We start from the raw sequence: 22,219 nt of genomic DNA, 5'->3' as shown, positions 1-22,219 counted from the left end.
TTATTCTCTTTCAATAAATAGCAGTTTTCAGTCAGACTAGTCAAACCAAACATTTCAACTCATTAATTTTTTACAACAAAATTCCTCAAGTGTGATTGGAAGTCATAAGGAGTATTTTACCAACAGTATGTACTCCAAATTAGTACAAAAAACCAGTATCAAGAGGGTCCACACTAACTGGAAGGAAGTGACAGGAATCCCTAACAATAAAATTATTCAAGGCTTGGCATTTGATTTACTTTACTTGTAAAGTAACTTTCAAACAAGAAAAAGCTTGCTTCTGCTGTAAAGATATCAGATTCTTGGGGGAAGTCAAGATACACCAAGACTGGAGATGGCTTTGATACCTCAATGATTATTAAGCTTTTTATGTATTGAACTGGTTATTTTTTTTATTAAAAAAAAAATCCACAACATTTGTTTGAAGGTGACATAATATTAGACAATATTGATTTACTACTACATCACAGTATTTGTAAAGCTTATGGAAAGCCAAAAGAGAAACAGCCAGTGACATCACAGTAGGTTTAAAACTTTAGTAACTGCTGTTCACAAGACATAAGTCTAGTTTCACAACAGTGTAATTGCTTTTTTTTTTAATTGCAGGAAGTAGTCACAAGATGTCACCATATTAACATCTACATGAAAATACCCAAATAATCCGTAAGGTAGAGAAAGCAATATATGCTATCATTCTCGTTAAAAGGAAGTGGTTTCACTCATATAGGTATGTTTGGCTTAAGAGCCACAACCATAATATAAAACATACAAACCACTTGGCAGAAATTTTGTCTCTCTTATATTGTTTAAAATCAAACATTCAACAATTTATTATTGGGTTTGGGAGGGATTGAGGGGTTTGTAGTGGGGGTTTCTTATTTGTTTTTAACTGCAATGTTTCCTGTAACCAGCTTACATAATTTTGAAGTATCTTACTCTTGAACATCACAGTCTTAACATCCACAGTAAGATATTCTTGAGTTACATTAAGGACTAAGGATTGGAGAAAGAAAAAAAAACAACCTAAACAACTTGGTAGGCAGGGAAAAAACAAAAAAGACAACATCATAAGTCTAAAACATGTAATATGTTGATGAACATTGACTTTTCTCAACTACACAGGAGATAGGAATTATAAATCAAGCACTGCAGTAGTAGCTCCTTTGCTCCCTTTCAAGTAGTAGACTATCAAAGAATTTTAAGAAAAATATTCTTAACATACATGCAATCCACAAAATACATGCATATGAAATCCTAGTCAATAGAACTTAACAGCTATGTAGCTCTAGTATCAGACCAATGTTCCTATGTATGTCATCGTAGCCACTACCACCGTCTCAAAATTTCAGCATATATTCTTTAAAATTAACTTTTTTTCCTGTTTTGACTCAGACCAAAAGAAAACTGACAGGAATGGCAACATTATTCATGAAAAACAACTATTTACAACAGCAATTACTTCACCGCAGTAATTACAATTCCTTTAAACCCAGTGGTAATTTGGTCCCAAGAGCTGCCTTTAGGTTTGTAGATCATGCAACACTTGCAGTTCCTACAGATGAGTTAGCCAATTGAGTCTCAACTCTAGATTAAGATAAGCCTTAAACACAAGTATCCCCCACTTTTTCTGAGAAAGAAAGAAGAACCTGTGGTAAAACCCATGAGTTTTGCCAAGACAAAACCTCAAGAAACCAGAATCTCTGGCCACACAGAAGCATACTGTTGAAAGTAACTAGAAAGTTCAAAAGTTCCGTGGACTTGAGCTTAATGCTTGCTTGTTTTCAGAACTCCACAAACCTATCAGTACAAAAAGCAGCTATCAAAAAGATGCAACATTGCTAGATCAGACAATTTACTCGGACTACCATACCTGCAATAGGTCTCCTTCATCAAAACGTAGCATTTCTATTATGCCATCCGACTGGATGAAAGCTGCAAAGAAAAACAAAAAATTAAGTAATTTAACAAAAATCCATTTTGTTACTAAATCAGAAGAAAAATGTAAACATCTTCATTTTGTAGACTGAGATATGACAAACCAAAATAATAATGCATTATCTACCAAAATAACAAATGCAAGTCTGTGACACTAACTTTACTTGAGAAGTACCATTCTTGGCAAATTAGTCTTTTATCTTAAAAATGTTAAACTCCAAAGTGAATTACTTCTTCTAGGATCTTGAAAAAGTGATTGTACCAAGCCAACTCCCAACTTCAACAAATATGACAGGCTGGGTCCCTGAACAAATGAGTTTAATACATCTAAACTCACAAAGAGTTCAGACACAAACAGAATTTCTGTTTCATTTACACCCATAATCTTTACTGTACATCTGGAAAGCCTCCTTCACACTACAGCCTAATCCTTGGCATGGCAACAATCCTCTCCATCTTGACAGGAACATATTAAAATTTGAAACAGTTTAGAAGTGTTTGTACCATAAGACTAAACTCCATGAAAAGTTCATTCTTCAGTCAAATAAAGGATCCTCACACACTCCACTAATTTCCTCTACATGTTTGGTCAGGCAATCGTTTTTCAATTACTCTTAAAATGTAGGGAATTCAACTTTCTTCTAAAGACAAGAAATAAGGGCATTGCCCTTCCTGTATATATAATAATCTGTAGAAGAATGAGTATGATTTAAAGAGGAAAGAAAAGTTCAAAGAGTTCTACATTTTTTCCCCACAAATCTACTCATATACACACACACACACACAAAGGAGGTCTTTAGAATAAAATGCAGCAACAATCTCAAATGAGACAACTGTATTAAAAAAAAAAAGTTCTGTAAATAACTCCTCCTCTACCCCGTGTCTTTTTTCCATGACTGTCTTTACCATGTACCATTCATGCTAGATGAAATAGAGAATTATAACACACCTCTCCTTCCACAAACATGAACAACTTCAACAGGAAGAAATTAAAGATTTCCCAGTACACAGAAGCACACTGTGTGCTTCTGGAAGATGGATTTTGAATCCCAGTCTGAAAAAGGAGACTTAGACTTTTATATCCCACTTTGAATCTTTGTTTATTATAACATCACGAACAACGCCACTCTATGATGCTTTAATCAAAAAAAGTGTCAGTACTTTCAGAAAACAAAAGCACTCTTGGTAGACAGGAGTAAAGGCACCTACCACATAGAGAAACATTAGCTTTGACATCTATTTGTCTCAAACATTTTCTCACTGGCTGCTTTGGTGACACCTCACTCAGTACCCAAAATTCACTATGCTACTTAACATATCACTGTTTGCAAATTCCATTCTGCATCCCTGACTTTCCCACACATTTTGATACCTTCTCCTTAAAGGCACAAGTTCCACAACCTTGCTTTCATATGACCCAAAGTGAAAGTCAATATAAGACAAACATTGCTGCTATCATCTCCAAAAGTCCCTTTTAGTATGCAAAAACCCTGAAACAAATTTCAAAGATCCCCAAACAACAAAGTTTTATGCAATTGCTTTTCAAGTAACACACACACAATTCTAATTTGCACAGGCTGAAAAAGCCCAGCTCAGGTGAAGTATGAGACTCACCACAGAGGAGAAAGGGGGAGAGCATAAACAACACACATTCTGCAATATTTATACTGACACTGCAATATTTATAGTGCCATAAGAAATCCTAGTAAGTAGTGTCAGCAATAAGTTAGTATTTTTTTGTGTGTGCTTATTACTATTACCTAAATGTTACTCAAAACAAACAAAAATCGATCATTGATCCAAGAATCAGGAGTTTGGTCAATCATCTATACTGAACAGCTATATAGAACATAGGGTAAGAGATTAAAATAAAAAACAACAAAAAACAAACAAACTAAAACAGCATTTGAAAAGCTGTTACAAAATCAAGTCCTACAATTTATGAAATTTTGTTCTTTTAAAGCTTAAATTACTGGAATTGGTCTGCCAGTTTAAAGTTTAATGCCAAAACAAAGAATAAGTGAATTCTTCTCAATTTAACTGACAATACATATGATGCAAGACATTCATTTCATGGTCTAATTTTGGTTTTAAAATAACTGAAAAAAAGGCTAAGTGTATTGTAGTGCAAGATGTAAGAAAATGAAGCTTTGACACGTTAGGTTAAAATGCAGAGTATGACAGTTAATTGTGATTTCATAGAAGTGTCATGCTTATCCTCTGCACAAGAACCCCAAATTACAGATTAACTAGCACAGAGAGAAAATTCTCAATTTTTAACTTGGAGATAAATACAGATGAAATTATGTTTTCTCATGTAATTGATTTATTAGAAGTTCAGCAATCACAATTGAAAAAAATTATAGATACAAGCAAACCTTCCTATTAATCAAAAGGAATTGCACCTCTGAAGTTGGACTTTTTGACATTCTATTGCTATCTAGATCTCTAGTTTGGAAACAGAGAATACACAGCATTTGATTGCAACATTAGACTCAAAAAAAGCCATTAGAAAACAACTTTTTTATATAAATAATCTATTAACAACCAGCAAAACATAAAAGGCTATTTCACCTAATCACAAATTCTTAGTATTTTTGAGGCTTTTTTCCCTGATTTAAATACAATGCACTATCAGTCCAAAGAGCAGAAAGCAGCAACAATTCTTCCACAAGGATAAAACACACTGAAGCCCCCAGAAATGAGCCCAAGCTTTCCACCCAAGCGTCTTAAATGCAGACAGACCTTCTACAAGCCCCTAACATTTTTTCAGCCACTCTTTAGTTATTTAATCTTTACAACAACTTATGAACTAAGCAACAGATGTTACAAAACATTTTCAATGGATAACACTGTTAAATAGAACTGCTATTCATCGCTATATCATTTAAGAAATGTTTTCAGAGAGCAGATGACAATGCCAGGTGAAGTCAGATGCACTGCAAAGTCTGGCTGCTGTTCATTTCACAGTGGACACAACAAGACGGTGATGAAGCTGCTGTGGTTATACTTTTCATTTTGGTTTAGACTAACTCGCAAGCCTGCATTTCTCTTTATTGGTTATTTCATCAAAGCAAGGAAATGGCAAGTAAATACATATACCCTCATGAGATGAAAGCTTGTTTTTGCAACTGGCTTCTCAGACTCTCAACTCAGGATGAAACAACAAGCCACCTGATTCAAATGAGGCAAAACTAATTATATTTAAAAAAAACTCCACTGACGAGTCATAAAGAGTCATCCGAATCCCTCTAAGAGCAGCTCTCAAACCATTCAACATGGACCACAGAGACTACAAAGTCTTCTTCGAAGTGAAATGCTGACAGTGTCCTTGTCAGTACTTTTTTGCCTGTTCCAGAATTAGAAGCAGTTGCTCATCTTTTGCCATTGTGCTACCTGACCTAAGCAAGTTCACAAACCTTGCAATGCAAGCCCAAAACCAGTTTTTACTGCCCTTTTACACAAAATACGTATGTCACCAATAGACAATAGGTTATTACGAATGTGCAAAGTCACTGTAAGTAATTAAGTATGAGATCACTTGGGCATACTTTATTAGGTGAACCATTCCCCGTGCTACAGAGGAAGATGACTGTTCGCTGCTAAGTCCCTAACAATTTCCCCTGGGAAAACTTCTTCCCACAGCTTAAGCTGATACCATCATGGTCCATTACCAGTCTAATACTGTAGCCAGTACTTTAATACTCTGGAATAGTAAAATGCAGCAAATTAACAACACTTGCCTGTGCCATTTCAGTCATCCCTGCCCCATGACTGGTGACTACTACAAGAGGGGCACAACATAATATTTGGGGTAGGAAGCATTTCAACTGTCACACCATGATCTGTTGCTGCACAAATCAGCAGCCAAGAAGCCAAATTACACATCAAGAAAATAATTTCTTCCTGACCTTATGGGTAATTGAAGCCCTGAAGGCTTATTATAATAGCTGTTAGTCAAACTTTAAATGTTCATGGACCAAAGAAGAAAAAAAAATACATATTCATATCCGCAGATTTCAAGGCTAGAAGAATTTTAGTCTCATTTCCTCTTCACCTATGCTGAACAGAATACTTTCTTCTGAGAGGTACACACAAATTCCTCTCAAGTGAAAACCTCTATCCTTTCAACTTCTGCAAAAAGCAAATGTAAGGGATTCATGAGAATCTGTAACAAGTTCAGTCACTCTCGCTACTAGGATATTATATGATTTCAGGGTCAAATTTTTTCAGCTTCTAGCTTGTGTATTCTTGTTTTCCTCTTTTCAGACAGTAGGTCACTACTAACAGAATACATAGAAGCTAACACTAAAAATACTCTAAGTTTCATTTTCTCTTTTCAATCTACAACATTTAAAATGTGACTTCTTTGATTAAGTCAGCTTTACTATGAAAAGCCCATAGAAGATATCAGAAAAAGAATATGAACTTAGTCTTTCCACTTGCTGAAGAACAGCTTGTTCTACTGACAGCACTTTCCAAGCATTCCAAACTCTTTAAAAAATGGTGAAAGAAAACAAATCACCACAACCATAGCCCCCAGTCCCCAAACCACAGCTTTCTGGAACAGTGAAAGCACTATCTAGTCATTATTACCAGCAGATTCCTAAATGCTTTCCCCTTCCCTTTCCAACAACATCATAGTGCTTGACAGTAAACACCGAACATGGCAAAAATTAAACCAACAGTAGCTGAATTAACTTAAATTCCTCAAAGCTTAAGCAGCATCTTTTCACAAGATACACCTAATAGAGAAATCTTGCTCAAACACATCCCTATTTTGACTGTCTCTTGTCCAAGCCTTTCATATTTGGGGTTAAAACAAGAAAAATAGACGTATAAACCATCAAACAAGAAAATTTTAAAATCCTACACATCTCCAAAGCAAACAGGAACTTAATATCAAAATCACTTTAGCCAACACCAGTCTTTAGCTGTGACTGAATTACACAAAACAGAATAAATTTGCATGTAATGCGAGAGCAGTGAATATGCCAAGGTTCTTGGTGCACAACAATAACAAAAAAATCTCAATGGCTCACAGTTTATGAGGCCTACTCTGACTGAGATCTGATTTTTAAGGTGGCTTTGCACACTTATCTTTCATTTAGCCACTCTTAATTTTTTCATTTTAATAGGGAAGTATATTCTGGCAGATATACTTAAAAAAATACTATTCTGAAATATAACTTAGCTCTGAAACAGCTACTCAATAGCAGCGCATTGATTTATTTTTTATGTTAATGATCTCTATATATTCTCTTACATGCTTGCAAGAACCGTTTTCTTTCCTAAGTCTTGTCTAAACCAGTTTTCTTTCTTGTAAACTGGATTGATACAACCCTGTATCATCTAGTCAATTCATTTTCTCCCAATTCTAAAAATAGTGTCCTATCTTACCAAAATAGGGAAAGGTCAATTACTTAAATAATTCCTAATTTACATTAAGTTTTGTTTTGTTTTTTTTTTAAAGTCCAGTTCCTAGCTCTTTGTCTTAATGACTAAGCTCACTTCACCGTAACTATAGCTACACGAGCCAACTACAATGTGCCAAATACCATTCACTTCTGTCTATGTAATTGTTACATTTGTATCACTATTGGTTAAAGTGAAGAACTAAAGCTGGACAAGTTATTTTTAAAGCTCTATGAATTAACTGCTTATGCACAGTCACACAATTTCAATCATCCTGAACAGTGAAAAATTGAGCAGCATGGGGAATACAGGTAGGTGGATACAGAATGAAAAAATAAAAATATTATGGATGGAAAATTACATTGTAAAAAATAAGACACCATACAGATAAGGGGAAACAGTATTACACTGTTTAATGCAAGTGTAATTAATGCAAGTGACCACTTTAATCAGCTTCAGGACTACAGAAGTCTGGTGAGCCTTAAGAAATATGTCCAAGTTCAGTGTCCAACGCAACAAATCTGTTTTAAAAAGGCCTGTTCTCCAAGATGGACAAGTCAGTGTAGCTGTCAGCCTGGATTTCTGCCTATGTCCCAACAGGTGACTGTTCACTGGAAATGTAAAAGGTCATTCTCTTATGAGACAGTGAATGTCAGGCAAGTGAGAATCACCAGCCAGCAGCCTTGCTTTCCAGCTAAATCCTCCTGCACCTACCTAGGCAATTTGCTTGTTTATTTACCAGTACTCCATAACAAGAGGAAATTAATAATTTTTCCAGCAGACCTCAGGAAGAGCCATCATAAAGAAAATACACACAATGCAGTAAAGATCACGTGTACATATGTCACACTTTGAAGTATTTTTACACAGAAACATATTTACACTTTCTTCATTATTAAAATTTCTAATGACCATCCCTCAAAAAGCCAACTGGCCAAATTTGTATTTTCTGTTTATATATATTAGATTTGAAATAGAACCATCCCTAGATAATGCACTTTAGTCATCGTGTGAAATGAGAAAGCAATACATTAAGCTAAATAACAAAAAGACAAAATCTTCATCAAAATCCTCATTTTGTACTACTCATTAAAAAAAAATTTCTGACTTTACACAATGCATACTCAAGTTCATATGCACTTGAATGCAACCTGTACCCAAGTTAATACAAGCTAAACAGAGACAGTAGATCACTTGAAATACCTGAGCACACTACTCACTATTTCAGAGTGAAGGGTGAAAAGTAAAATGATTTCTACTTTACTGCACACAACAGCACAAACTGAGAATATCACTAACACCCAACTAAGTCTGCATGTAATTTTTCACTAACTTACTTTTATGTCATTTCTGCCTTCAGAGAAAAGACAAGCTTCTTTGCCCAACAAGGCCTTTCCCTAGTAAGAAGAGCTATCACATCGTGCTCATTCACTCATCTCTTTTCCCCTTAGTTAAGACTGATGCAGATTTTTAGGAATTCAGTCACCAATTCAGTTTTTAAAGCTAGCCTCGAAAAAGAAAGTGACAGTATGATTCTGATTCAGAACACAGGCTCCAGACAATGAAGCTACTGCTTAGACTGAGAAAGGACAAAAGTGAGTCTCTACCCTGAAGCCACTGCTCACACATCTGGCTCACAACATGTGTTTCACGCTTCAGAAGACAGTGCAACTGCATCAAGGTTCCTTTTACAGTTAACACTAATTAGATGTGTTCTGTGATAAGATATATCCTTGCAAAGATGATACACGCATATATAGAAATAGATAAGCTCACTGAAAGTAACATGTATGCCACCTAACAATCTGCTTTCATTTATATTCCTAACAAAATTACATTAGATGATTTCAGATTGACACACAAAAAGATTACATTTTATTCATACACTTTTATTCTCAGATGCTGATTCTATATTCAGCCTGTATTTCTGCCTTACAGAAATGTCCATTTCCATCCACTTGGACTAAAGCAATTTTTATTTTTATCTAGTTTTTTTGTAATGAGTGTAAAAAACTATCTGCTATTGGCCAAAATGGTGGATTTCAGGTGGTAGCAATAAAGGCCATAAAACTCCACTTGGAAAAAAATAACAAAATACTACTTTGAAAGCTGCCAGATGCTTTAAGTTGGCACTTTACTTTTAAACTTTTCAAAATTTTCATTAGCTCCTCCAAAGATATTTATTTCCTGGCTCCAAAATGCTTCTCAAGAATAATACTCAATTCCATTCATAGGGAGTATAAATGAGAAAGCTTATTTTAAATATTTTTTTCAATTAAATAAAAAGGAGAAATAATTCTTCTAGCAGGAGAATAATTTTCATGCATGTAATTTTTTTAAGCCAAAGAGAACAATACTCCTGATACTCATGGAAACTTCTCAAAAATAATTTAAAGATATTTAAAAAAATAAAAGGGAGCTAAAGAGAAAACAAACATCTGCCAGTAGAATCCTTTTTTTTTTTTGCTTTGAGCCATAACAAATGTGGCTTTCTATTCCTTCTAAGGATAGCAATTTTAAAATTTCAATACGTTAAATTAAGTTATACTCCTATACATGTATTGTTATGGAATGGCACAGATACAAAATTATGTGGAACTAACCTAAAAAACAAAATACGCTGTCCTTCAATGGCAGGGGAAAAACAACAATCCCTCCAAACTACTCTTAAGGATTTATCTCAATTTCTCAAGTTTTAGATCAGAAAATTTTCATTGTGGCAGTTTTACTGCCCATATAGCACTGAAAACTGATCTGCAAAAACATAACATGCACTTAATGAAATTCTATTATTTTTAGCATATAGAAACAATTATAGCATATAGCAACATTCAATATGAAGCTCGCCAGAAACAGCAGTCAGTTCATGGCTTCTGCAGCCTCAGGAGAACAATGCATTAAATGACAATAATTTCAGCTATTAACATCAGTCTTCCAAACTCATACTCTCATTAAATGAACCACTGAACAGACCCCCACTTACTGAAAAAAAAAAAAAAAAAAAAAAGGTTGTATCAACACAATGGAAAGAACCCACCTAAGAAGTACATCCAGGATGATTAATGACCTTAACAAACACTAACAGAGAACAAGCACTGCTCTCCACACCATAGAAAAAAGGAAGGAAGATGCAATTTTTAGAGTTTCCAAAAAACCCTCCACAGAACAGGAAGGTGATAGAGTCAGGCAGATACCTCCTGACATCGAAATGTCTTGCTGGCAAGGTGAATGCAATCAGGTACGAGCTATAGCTTATGCTCTGTGGACACTACTCAGTTTTCCATCCTTACTCCTGTCTTGGTAGCCACTACAGAGAATGCTTTCTAGCATTCATCTTACGGCACAGAAACAGTAGTCTACTGCCTACTGCTCTCCTCCCTGCACCGATTTTGCCTCCCTCCCTTCTTTCTCTTGGTCAGTTACCAAGGTGGAACTGCATGAATTTTTAGAACAAGGGTGCACGAACAACACAATTGTTTAGATTTTGTTGTGTAACAGTTGCGACTTGGTTAATACCAAGTTACCGGACAAAGTATCATTGAGAGGGAGCAGCACAGTATCCCCGCCCCTACTATGCTCCCCTGGCAACACCCAGTGTCCGCTGGAAACAGCTATTAAGCCTGACTACAAGTGAAAAGGAGTGGCAAGGTAACGCTTGCCCAGCTACCATATAAAGTTTATAAATACAACAACTGAACGCCAGAAAAAGGTAGAAAAGGCCTGATGTTAAAGCCATAGTGTTAGCAACACTGCTTTATTGATTGCTGAGCACAGCAGGCCATTGACTTGCTATGAGGGAGCACAGACCACCATCAGAAAAAAGCTGGCTGCAAGGTCTGATAAAGCCAGAGAAGAAAAGGGTGGAGAAGAATAACTGAAAGTTTTGAAAAAAGATAAAACACAGAGCAAAAACAATTAAACAAAACAGGTAAATTTCCGTTTCAGGGGAACACTCCAAAAACATTAATAAGAAATTAAAGGTGCAAGTAGGCATAGGGAAATTAAATGCTTGCAGACATGCAATTTAGCTACCTACAACACCTTGGAAGCTGTTATCCCTCAGAAGTAAATAAATAATCTCTTTTGGTCAGACTCTTTTACAAACAGCTGTGATGATTTAAGTTGACACCCGGTGCAACACAGATCATGATTTTACCCAATAATTCCAAACCCTTAGGCTTAGTGACAGAATACATTATGGAGAGACATCTAATTCAATCACCACTACGCTGCCCCCTAAGACAAGGCTTCACTCAAAAATAGTTCTCATTTCTACTTTGATATGCCTAGTACTCAGTCTCAACCTAAATAGGCACCCCTTTGCTAAATTCAACATTAGAGGTGTTTGTTTTTTGGTTTTTTTTTTGTTTTGTTTTTTGTTTTTTTTTTTCACAAAGCAGGTATTTTTAAAGGACAATTAATTAAATAACACTAAATAAATAAATGTTTTATCCAATTTCTGAGATCCTTAGTCTAGTCTTTTTCCCTGGAGAAATTTCATTTAATCAAAGAAAGAATGCACAGCACTCATCAAGTACTAAAACTCTGATCAAATTTTCCTGATGAACTGTAAGTTTGTTTCAGTCTTTTCTCCAGCAGATAATGACATTCAGTAGTACTGATTGGCAGAGTGACTTCACCTGTGAAGATTCAGACTGTCAATGACAACTATCTCTTTTTCAACATCAAATGTTTGGGATGTTTCTCCCAAAACAAGGAATTTCTTAATCTTTTGACTATTTTGGAAGATACAGGTCAGCCAAAGGTATATAGGTACATCCTGACCGAGTTAAGCACCACAAAAGGCAACTTACAAGGTATGATAATATAAAAATAGCTGTATCAGAATATAAAAGTTATACACACACCCCTTCTTTATCTTCTTACACTTAGGAGAAACAACTCAGAGGGCAAGAGTAGCCTCAGTGCCTCCTAGTATACGCTAAATTTCTGGTACCTCTAAACTGCCTGTCGCTGGCTCCACAGATTGAAGTTACACACAGGTTCAGAATACCAAAGCAAACAGACAAGAAGGAAATAGCTTCTAGTAAGGACCAAGTACTCCATGTCCTCTACTACAAGAAAGGAACAGTCAAAAATTTCACATTAACTATCCAAATCTCTCAGTATTTCCTCAAACATATTAACTGCACAGATTGTGAAGTATAACTTTAATACATCCTGTATATTAACATGTAAACCACAACTAAATGTATTGTTATACTGCCAGCAGCTGGCAATGACAAAAACTAAAAGCTGTATTATGCTTCACATGAAAGATGGGACACAAATACTCCTTTTAAAACAAATTTTCAAGAGAAAAAACAAAAACATGGAGACAAATAAAGTATATGTGATCCACAATTACAGAAATAAAGAACAATTGACAAAGTCTTATTTTTATCTATGATCACTTTTTTAAGTGATGCAGCAACCCATTAAGCTTCCTGGTACAATTACAACTCTGCTTCTACCAAATTATATCTGCATTACTATTACCATAGCACTGACTTCACCACAGAGTTACACAAAAAGTCAGACTTCTGTCTTACAGATACTCCCATCAGCTGCAACAAAACTACTGCAAGCTCCAACTAAGTTTCAAGATCACAGGGGAGACACAAAATATTGAGATAGGGAAACTGAGGGTGGAGCAGACGTCAAGATTGTCATCCAGCTCAACCTTCTGCAGAAGCACAGTGAACGCTGAATTTGGATGTCACTTTAGGCTGTCATTTAGCTGGGCCTTGAAAACCTCCAAAGTCAGAGGTTTCCATAACCTCCCTAGAGAACCTATTTCAATGCCTGACGAGCCTCACAGTGAAATACAGACTCATTATGTCAAGGCAGAAGATCATAGCCATCCTGACCAGAAGCCGTGACAGATGGGGGAGTCAGTGATCCATACAGAAGCCCAGCCAAGCAGACCCACGCCTGTGCTGGGCTGCATGTCTGGGCTGGCCGTCAGGCCCGTGCTGCACGTACTCTGTGGCTGCAGGGGGAGCCCAGACAGCCCTCTGAAACAGAGAAGCTGCAATCAACACCACCAGCAATTATGCCACCTGGGTGGCCTTGCTTTATCTGAAAGTGCAGATGGAAGTTCCCATGTGAACATCCTTTCTACCTGACAGAAAAATTATGAATACAGTTGTCTTCTTGCAAGGAAATCCAGCAACAGAACAACCTTTCTATGGATGGGGTCTGCACAGTGTGTTGCACGTGGACTGTTCAAAGGTCTGTCTGGTGCCACACAATTCAGGGTTCTCAGCATCAAAAGAGATCCAAGATTATCTATGCTATTCTCTCTTTATATGAAAACAGATTTTTCAATGCTATTTTATAGTGTCCAAGTGCCTCTCTTACTCAGATAATCACAGAGCAGCATCTCCCAGCAAAAAACAAACTTTCCTCTTTAACTTTATGGCCCCTGTCTCAGGTTCCAGACATGTATCTCTGTAAGGAGTCGGGCTCCATTTTGCTCCATAAACTACTTTGATACTGGCATACTGCCACAAGATACCTCAGCCTCCATTCATAGGTCATGCACATATTGACCATCCTTGCAGACTTCCAGTGGGATGGCAGAGAACAAAACTGGATGCAGTGGTTTAGGTGTGGTCTATTAAGTGCTGACTACATAAGAATAATCATGTTGTTCAGCCCAGTGGCTAGACTACTGTATGTTGCCAGGGTACATTGCTGACTCATGTGTAGCATTTCCAGGTTGTATTCCCTGCAGGTGGTTATTCTGTCCCATATAAAGGGCTTTCCATGTGTCCTTTTTGGATTTCATTAAGGTCCTGTCAGCTCATTGTTCTGTCCTGCTTAGGTCTCTCCAAAATGCAGACTTGCTCTTGAGTATTGGTACATTCCAACTCTATATCAGTGACAAAGATCTAAAGCAGGCCAGGTCCCAGAACAGAGCCAGGAAGAGCTCATTGTAGCCAGCCTCTGAGGCAGAGCATGAACCACTGCAGGAAATAAACCAAAACCATATACCTTGTAGTTTATCTAGTTGTTTGGGCACTTTTGTCATTATCTACAAAATCCACCTGTAAATATTTGTACAGTATTTTGGTGCAAATCACTAATTCACTTAGACTTATTCTGTGTTTCTAGATTATTTCCTATTTATTTGCAAGCTTCAGATAAGCACTCTTTAAATTAATTTAACATATTACAACACTTATTAGGAAATGTTGCAAACTACTTAAATTGGTACCATGCTTGTTTACAAGTTTGTCTCCTATCATCACTACTTCAAATGGTGATTTAATCTCGTTAACATCATACTTTAAAAAAACCTAGTCCTATAACCAAGGGCTGTCTGGAATTTTTCTAGTTTAAGTAACTTTAGAAAGTCCACGTACATCCTGTTACATCGAATCCATACAGTCCAACATAGATCCAAGTGTTCGACTGAAAAAAACCCTCAGATAACACTTAAGATATTGCAAAGACAAACTGTTTAATGAAGAACAGGTAATGGATCCATTTATAAGATGACTTAAACAAACTAAGTATGTTGCATTAGAGTTAACCCAACAGTTCTACTACATAACATTTCCTAGCTTCATAGAGTACACAGACGGAAGGAGTGGTAGTGTAGTTTCATTTCCTGTACAGTTCCTTCCACTAAATTTCACTCACGTATCACTAAAACCAGTTTGATAAGGACAGCAAAATTCCTGTTCTCAGATGGTTCTCTGCTGCAAGCTATGCCAGGCAGTAGGAGGAGTGGTATTAAAAATGCATCTATGATAGTGAGAAGATTAATCTGGTAATTGCAGGAAATTGCAGGAAAATCTCAAACTAGTGAAACACCTCAATTTTTTTCCTTATTTTCAGGGATTGGAATTACACGGCAATTCTTCAGCTCTTTGCTATTTCCCCATTACATCCAAGGTTTTTAAAGAGAGCGAGAGAGACAGACATGATCCTGGTTTAGTCCCTTTAATATTCCAAAGCAAAAGTTATCCAAGGCTCTTTATGAGAAAATGCTAAAACCATATTTTCAAAAATGTTAAATGCAAATGCTGCATCACATCTTTGCTGCAGTCAGTAAAGCCTAATTATTCCATAAGGATAGTTGAAAAAACAGAAATACACAGCAATCCTGCATCCCATTAAAATTTTAACAGCTGCCTCTAACAAATCCGTATCAGACACAAGTTTATTCATTGCTTGTATTTATGACTAGGAAGATAAACTGGAAGTATTTAGCTCTGATGGTCACTGAATCCTTTGGTTTCTCCCTAGACAAGAAGAAATTCTGCATCCTCTGTCTTGGTAGAAATAATTAAAATGCTGAAATACTAACACAACATTTTTGAAAAACAGGAATTATGTTTAAAATAACTTTAGTTCAAACTCAAATTTGCTAACTCCTGCAGTGTGAATGGATCAATTCAGTTGCTTCCACTGTAAGGACCAATTGTGCTCAACTTTTGGAAATACAGGATAATGCAGGCTGGACATGACCCCAGAGGCTCTGACCCTGTCACCTGATCAGAGAACATCTAGTTAGAGGAGGCTGCTCAAGGTATTACTCAGTCCAGTTCCAAGTACCCCCACTTATTACTGTGAAGAATAGAAATTTATTCAACTGTTGACTTTTAGAGAAGGTAAAAAAACAACAACAAAAAAAAAAACCACTTTCTTGAGTACCTGTTATACCCAGGTAAGGTCATGCTGTAGACTGACAGTCAGTGGTGCTACACTGGACAGAAGGTACAAGCAAGAGAAATAAGAGAGATCATTACATTATTCTCGCCGAATCCACAAACACAGGAACAAACCAAACTGGTTCTACCCTGTGCTTCAGTCACATAACTTTTACTGCTCATTATGCATGAACCATAGCATCCACCATTCACTGTCAGACTCCCAGGTCATTTACCAAGTTTACTGTTTGAAAAGATTACTTGAACTTACAGACTCAGTAAATCACACTGTGACACCATAACACACACCACTTTAAGCAGCGTAAAACTGGGTAGGCTTTGAAATAGAGTGACTCACAGCAAATGTTCAAGCAAACAGCTGAAAATTTTAAAATGCACAAATACATCCAAATGACTCAGAGTAATCCATATTGCAATCATTCATAAAAAAATCACAACTGAAAGCTTTAAATAATGCAAAACCTATTGACTTCCACACACTCTGGTGGAATTTCATATTAAGCACTACACAAATCCATAGCAAGTTCCTTCAAGAGATGACAATCCAACACCCAGAACTGAGCACACCATCCTTCAATGGACCTCTACAGGCAAGGGGACCCCAGTCTGCATCACACATACAATATAAATAAAAGTCAGTAAGGGAACAGGAGATGCAGGGAGAGAAAAGCACCCACTTTGGGATTACATTGAAGGTCACAGAGAATATGGGTTCTCAACTTCCTGTCCACTGCAGTAAAATTTTTCCTTTATTTTAGTCCAAAGATTTCACAAGCAAGTAAGAGACTATTCAAACCGAGCACATGGTCAATATTTTTCATTCACAAGTGCACAGACACAGTGCAGACCTAATCAGCTGTCCCACACTTAAGTTTCAAAACCACAGTGAGATAGCATGGTCAATTTTTATCCACTTTGTTTTCTTCACACTCTTCATGATTCTGATGTGCTACTTCAGCTGCTGGAGTGTTTCCAGTTTGATTGAGGTCATTCTTTCTGAATCAAATTTTGATTTAAGCCAGGGTCAAAACACCAGCATAAAAGTAAAAGCTGGCATGCTGTAGATTAGCTCTGACAGCAGGATATGACAAACAGCCAGTATATGTGAAGAGACTTTTCATAATATTAAGCATATAAGCTTTCTTTCAATCATCTTCCAATATTAATCTAATTTTGATACTCCTGTGGAGTATCCTGGTTTGCTATTTTAGATATCAGTAAAAAACAAAAAGCAAAAATTATTTGAGATTATAAAGAATGACAAAAATTGAACTGGAATTCCAACATATCAGTGCACTGCTCTAATGACAATATCACACTTACACTCAGTAACTTACTTCATTTCTAGGAAGCTAGCAGAGAATACATCAAGCGTTAAGAAAAAAAAGCTATTTCCACTGGTCTATCTGGTTTCATAATGTAGATGTTTAAGTAGAATTATTTTCCCAGATCCAGCACTAAAATGTAACTTCAAAAATTACAGACAGTTTTTGAACATAGCCTAAATATCAACCTTGCTCTATCTGTACCTACGTTGTGAGCAGATGGGTAGGTAAGAGAACTATCAAAGTAGTCTCAACAGGCTTTCAGTCAGCTGGCTAAATAAAAGGGGATTTTTTTTTAAAAAAAATGAGCTGTATAAAGTTAAGATTTTCTAAAAATATTTCAATATATTTAAATAAGGGAACTGACACAAAACAGTTCAGGTAAAAAAGCATCCTCATGTCAGACATTTATCTTCAGAACACTTAACTTACCATGGGGTTATGGAATTACTATGGCTTCCAGCAACCTAAAACCCAGAAGGCTATTCTGTGTTTGTTGTGTGGCCACCCCACACCAAAAAAAAAAAAAAAAACCAAACAAACCACAAAACAAGCCCCAAAACTAAACAAACAAAACACCAAACAAACAAAACAAAAAGCTCACCAATATAAACTGATACTTGTCCCCAATCTATGTGGCAATACAGAATGTCATAGTTACACTAGGAAAGGATAAGCCTTACAAAAATCCTGAAAATCATACATATTTGCCAAAGAAACTCTAAAGTTATTTTTTGCCCTTCCTAAATAGCAAGTGGCTCTTTGAGACTGAAATTTTTTCCTGCCATGTCATTCTTTTGCAATGGTTCGTAGATTTCCTAACTGAAAAAAAACCCAAAAAAACAAACAAAAAAACCCAAAAAAAACCCAAAATCCCATAAAATTTTACAACCTTCTCAGTCTTACTCATTCTTCAGCAATACATGGACACCCATGAGGACCCAGCTAGGCACAAAAAAAGCGCCACATATCAGTGTTTAGTCTGAAATTGATGTTTAAGGTTCTCTGGCTGGTTCAATCACACTTTACTCTGGTATCTCTTCAGATACCAGATAATTTCCAGAAGTTATATTTGTCTAGCATGGAGAGAGTGTACAGCAGTATCACAGTTTATCAAGACTTTGATTTACAGCTAGAACACACAAACAATTTCCGTTTTGCTTCTTGCTTTTAGGCAAAGATGTTTATGTTACATTTTCCCCCCCTCAAACTCCTTAGCTAAGATTGATGCTGGAGTATTCTAGGTAGACATGACTGTTTCTAGTACCCAATCTTCTTTCTACTTGTGACAGTTCCATCCATAAAGAACTGCTTCCTGGCTCTTCTCCACATGAAGCCAGCATTATCTTCTCTCCATCAGCTCCATCATTCCCTCAGTTTCTCCTCAGGTATATGCAAGGTAAGAGGAACAGTGTCCTCTACATTGATTTTTCATTTTCTTTTGTCATATTCTGATCTATTCTCCTCACACTATTCACCTGGCACTTGCTTCTATCAAGTTTTTTCTGCAGCAACATCTCTGGAGTACATACTGCACTATGCCTTACTATAGCCACCTTCAACTCAGCAACAGTGCTCAGGAACAATAATGCACAACCTCAGCCCCAAATCCCTCTCCATAGCTTCCTTCCTGCAGCTGTAGTGAAAAATGTATGCCTACATTTGGGAGATGGAAATGATATTCCAAGCTACTTCTCTGCTTCCTGACTATTATTTTTAAACTGTCTTACTACATTTAATTTGACACAACCTGGTAAAAGCTAAGGCACTTAAGGGCAGAGCCTGAATACCCTCTCCTCCTTTCTTCTCAACTACTGTTTCATTTTGAACTCCCACCTTGGTCTAAAGGCCTAGTGTCCAAAGTGGTCCTTCCTCTCCTGTTCAGTCACTACCTCTTGCAGACTGGCTTTATTGTAGCTTAAGATAAGTGGGACTACATAAACTATTGTTTGGTTTACGTTTTGTTTTGCTTCTTTTTAATCCAGGGTTTAAGCAGTCATTGCACTCAGCAAACAGAAGCAAGACAACACTTTCCAACATGTGATCCACAAATGCATATTGCCAGTGAATTCTGCTCAGGAGTTCATAAAAGATGAATAACAGAAAAAAACCAAACACCAAAGAAACACTTATTAGTGACCTTAGATGTACCACTCATAGACTACCATAAGCAGCAGAACACTTGGCAAGAAAATAAAATGTCAAAAATCTGAAGACTAAAAGAAATCCATGTACTATTTGAGAAAAAAATTCACCTTTAGAAAATGACAGATGTGTTGCTGGTATAAGTTTTAAGTAATAGACTGTATAAACAGAAACAAACGTTATCAGTACAAACTCTTCTACTTCTTGAGGGGCTTCAATCATATCTGTTCAAACTCTGTGAATCTAAAACTGCCCTTTTTTATTCAGGAATGCCAAGGAAGTCCATAGAGAAAGAAAAAAAAAAAACAACAGTATCTTCTTCACAAATGAACCAACCAGACCATGGCCTCAGCTGTCACAGCTTTTAGGGTATGAATCAATTCCATCATACCAGTATATGACATCACTGACAAAGCTTATAAACACATATACCTTATTACCTGTGAAGGAATGCAATCACAATAAGAGTTAAAAATAGAAATTTCTCAAGCATTTGAACTCTTTTAGTACCTCAAGACACTACAGGCCACACTAACAAACTTACACATTCTAATCTCTCTAAGGATATGTGATCATACTCTGTTTTCTAAATGTTTACATTCTCTGTAGACAAAGTGAAATGAACAAGAGTGGCTGTGCAACAACTGATTTGGGATTTCAATCACCTTAATATCAACGTCCTCATATTTGTAAAAGGAATCTACTAGGAAATTACTGGAATTGAGCCCTTCTTTAGAAAGGTATAGCTACTTTTTTTTTATACGTGCCTTATTAGGATGTATTTCTTCCCTCAAGTTTGGTCTAGACATACAACTAGACCCTCCTTGCTAAGCTCCTATTCCATACAATGTTTACTCTTATTCGTTTTTATTCTTACTCCCTTTCTTCCTGTCAGACCTCAATCTCCTCCCTCTTCTGGTGTAGCAACTTGCCTGAAAAGCAAATTCTCCTGTCCAGCCAAAGTAAATCTGTTTCACCTACTTTAGTAATACATTATATTTACCTGCTGCTTTTTCATGCTGCCACACAGCCATGCTTTCAAGCAGACTACAAGTCTGCACTTTGGAAATGCTTGAAAGCTGTTCTCAGCAATGCTACAGATTATGCTTAGGTGTTTTGCTTGGGGCTTTTCTTCCTTGCTAAACCACAATGAAAAGACTTCACACCAAAATCACAGACACTACAAGTGAGGGAAAGTCCGCCAGAGAGAGACTTTATAAACTTTGGAGAAAACGCCATTGACTCCGCAAAGGCTCCAGAAACCTGATAAAAGTTTGGGGAGGAAAAGGGGTGTCCCACTGTCACTTGGTGAGGTATCAAAATCCAACCCATGTAAAAGCATGCATTTCTGTCCTTTCTCATGCAGCTTCGCCAGCCTGTTTGGCTTGACTTCGTCTCCTGCTGGAAGCCTGCCGCAGGGAAACCAGCTCAAGGCGAGAAAGGCTCCTATTTTTTTTATTTATTTATTTCCCTTTCCCCTATTTAAAGGGCAGCTCCAGCTCCATCCCTGTCTCCGCCGCTGTCAGGGAGGCGAAAGCCCCGCGAAACGTCAGCGACACACACGGACACAGACACACAGCCGCACTCCGGCAGCCGCGGTGGCGGGGCGGGGAAGGCAGCGCCGCGACCGCCCGCACGGCCAGGGCAGCGGCAGCGGCGGGATGCGGAGCCGGCGGGATGCGGGACAAGGGACGGCGACCCCGGGGCGCCTCCCCAGCCGCCCCCCCACCCCGCCGCCGGGGAGCGGGCGCGGGCCGCGGCCGCCAACGGCCCCACCGCCGCCGGAGGAAGAAGAGGGCGAGCGGGGGGAAGGAGGACAAGAAAGGGAAGGGAAATCTGGGTCTCACCTTCCTTCTCGGCCCGGGCCGTGTGGAGGAGCAGCGCCAGCGCGAAGCGCAGCGCCGCGCCCCGCCAGGCGGCTGCCCAGCCACCGGCGCGGGGGAAGGGGCAGCTGCCGGGGGAGCAGCGGGGGCAGCGGGGGGAGCAGCGGGGGCAGCCGGGCGCCGCCGTCATCGCGCTGCTGCTGCCGCCGCCGCCGCCGCGCGTCCGCCGAGTGTCCGCGTCTGTCTCCGGCCGGGCCGCGGCGCGCGCGCGGAGAAGCTCGGGGAGGGGCGGGGCGCACTCCCCCGCGAGCGCGCGCTGCGGCTCCTGACGCGCGCGTCACGGGCCGCCACGCCCCCCGGCGGGGCCCCGCCCCTGGCGGGCGAGGGCGGAGGGCAGGAGCCATTTTAAGTGCGGGCAGCGCGCCCCTCCGCTGGCCCCGCCTGCTCTGGCCGCGGGGGTGCCGGCTAGGTCGCGTTGGTGAATTTATGTATTTGTTTTTTTAAGCTTTTGCAAATGCAGTGTTAGATCTGCTGTAAGCGCCGGCTACTGGCGGTGGGGTCACTGCGCCTCTTCAGCGCTGTCTTCTCCCGCTCGCCGGGCGGGCCGGGGGCGCTGTTGGTTCCCTGCCGCGGCTCTCCGCGCTTCTGCCAGCCCCGTCCAAGATGGCGGCGGGCGGCTTCGCCTGTGCGCGGAGCCCAGCGGCCTCGCTCGGGAGACGGGGGCGCTTCTCTCCGGTGTTGCTGCCCTTTTCTCGTGTCTTATGTTCCCAGCTGGAGGCCCAGAGCGTTGTGCAGTAGCTTCACCCTGAGGGAATTCCCCCCACCTCCTAGCTGCTGGGCCGGGCCGGGCCGGTGCTGTCGGCACAGCAGCCTGGGCAGCAGCACAAGCGGA

General features: G+C 38.7%; 1 protein-coding gene across 1 annotated transcript in view; it reads right to left on the bottom strand.

Annotated features, from left to right (window-relative positions):
- TMEM131 (transmembrane protein 131) overlaps window positions 1-21,584 on the bottom strand; it is a 92,755-nt gene extending 71,171 nt beyond the window's left edge. Inside the window, exons 1-2 of the mRNA XM_021546692.4 lie at window positions 21,352-21,584; window positions 1,871-1,932 (exon numbers count right to left, since the gene is read on the bottom strand). Of these exons, the coding sequence (XP_021402367.3) occupies window positions 1,871-1,932; window positions 21,352-21,517 (228 nt within the window). The 5' untranslated portion in view covers window positions 21,518-21,584. The remainder of the gene's footprint in view (window positions 1-1,870; window positions 1,933-21,351) is intronic.
- Window positions 21,585-22,219: the final 635 nt, after the last annotated feature.

Source organism: Lonchura striata, chromosome 1 (assembly GCF_050655825.1).
Source record: "Lonchura striata isolate lonStrDom1 chromosome 1, ASM5065582v1, whole genome shotgun sequence".
In the NCBI taxonomy this organism is placed as follows: Eukaryota; Metazoa; Chordata; class Aves; order Passeriformes; family Estrildidae; genus Lonchura; species Lonchura striata.
This window is presented reverse-complemented; position numbering and strand designations above follow the sequence as displayed.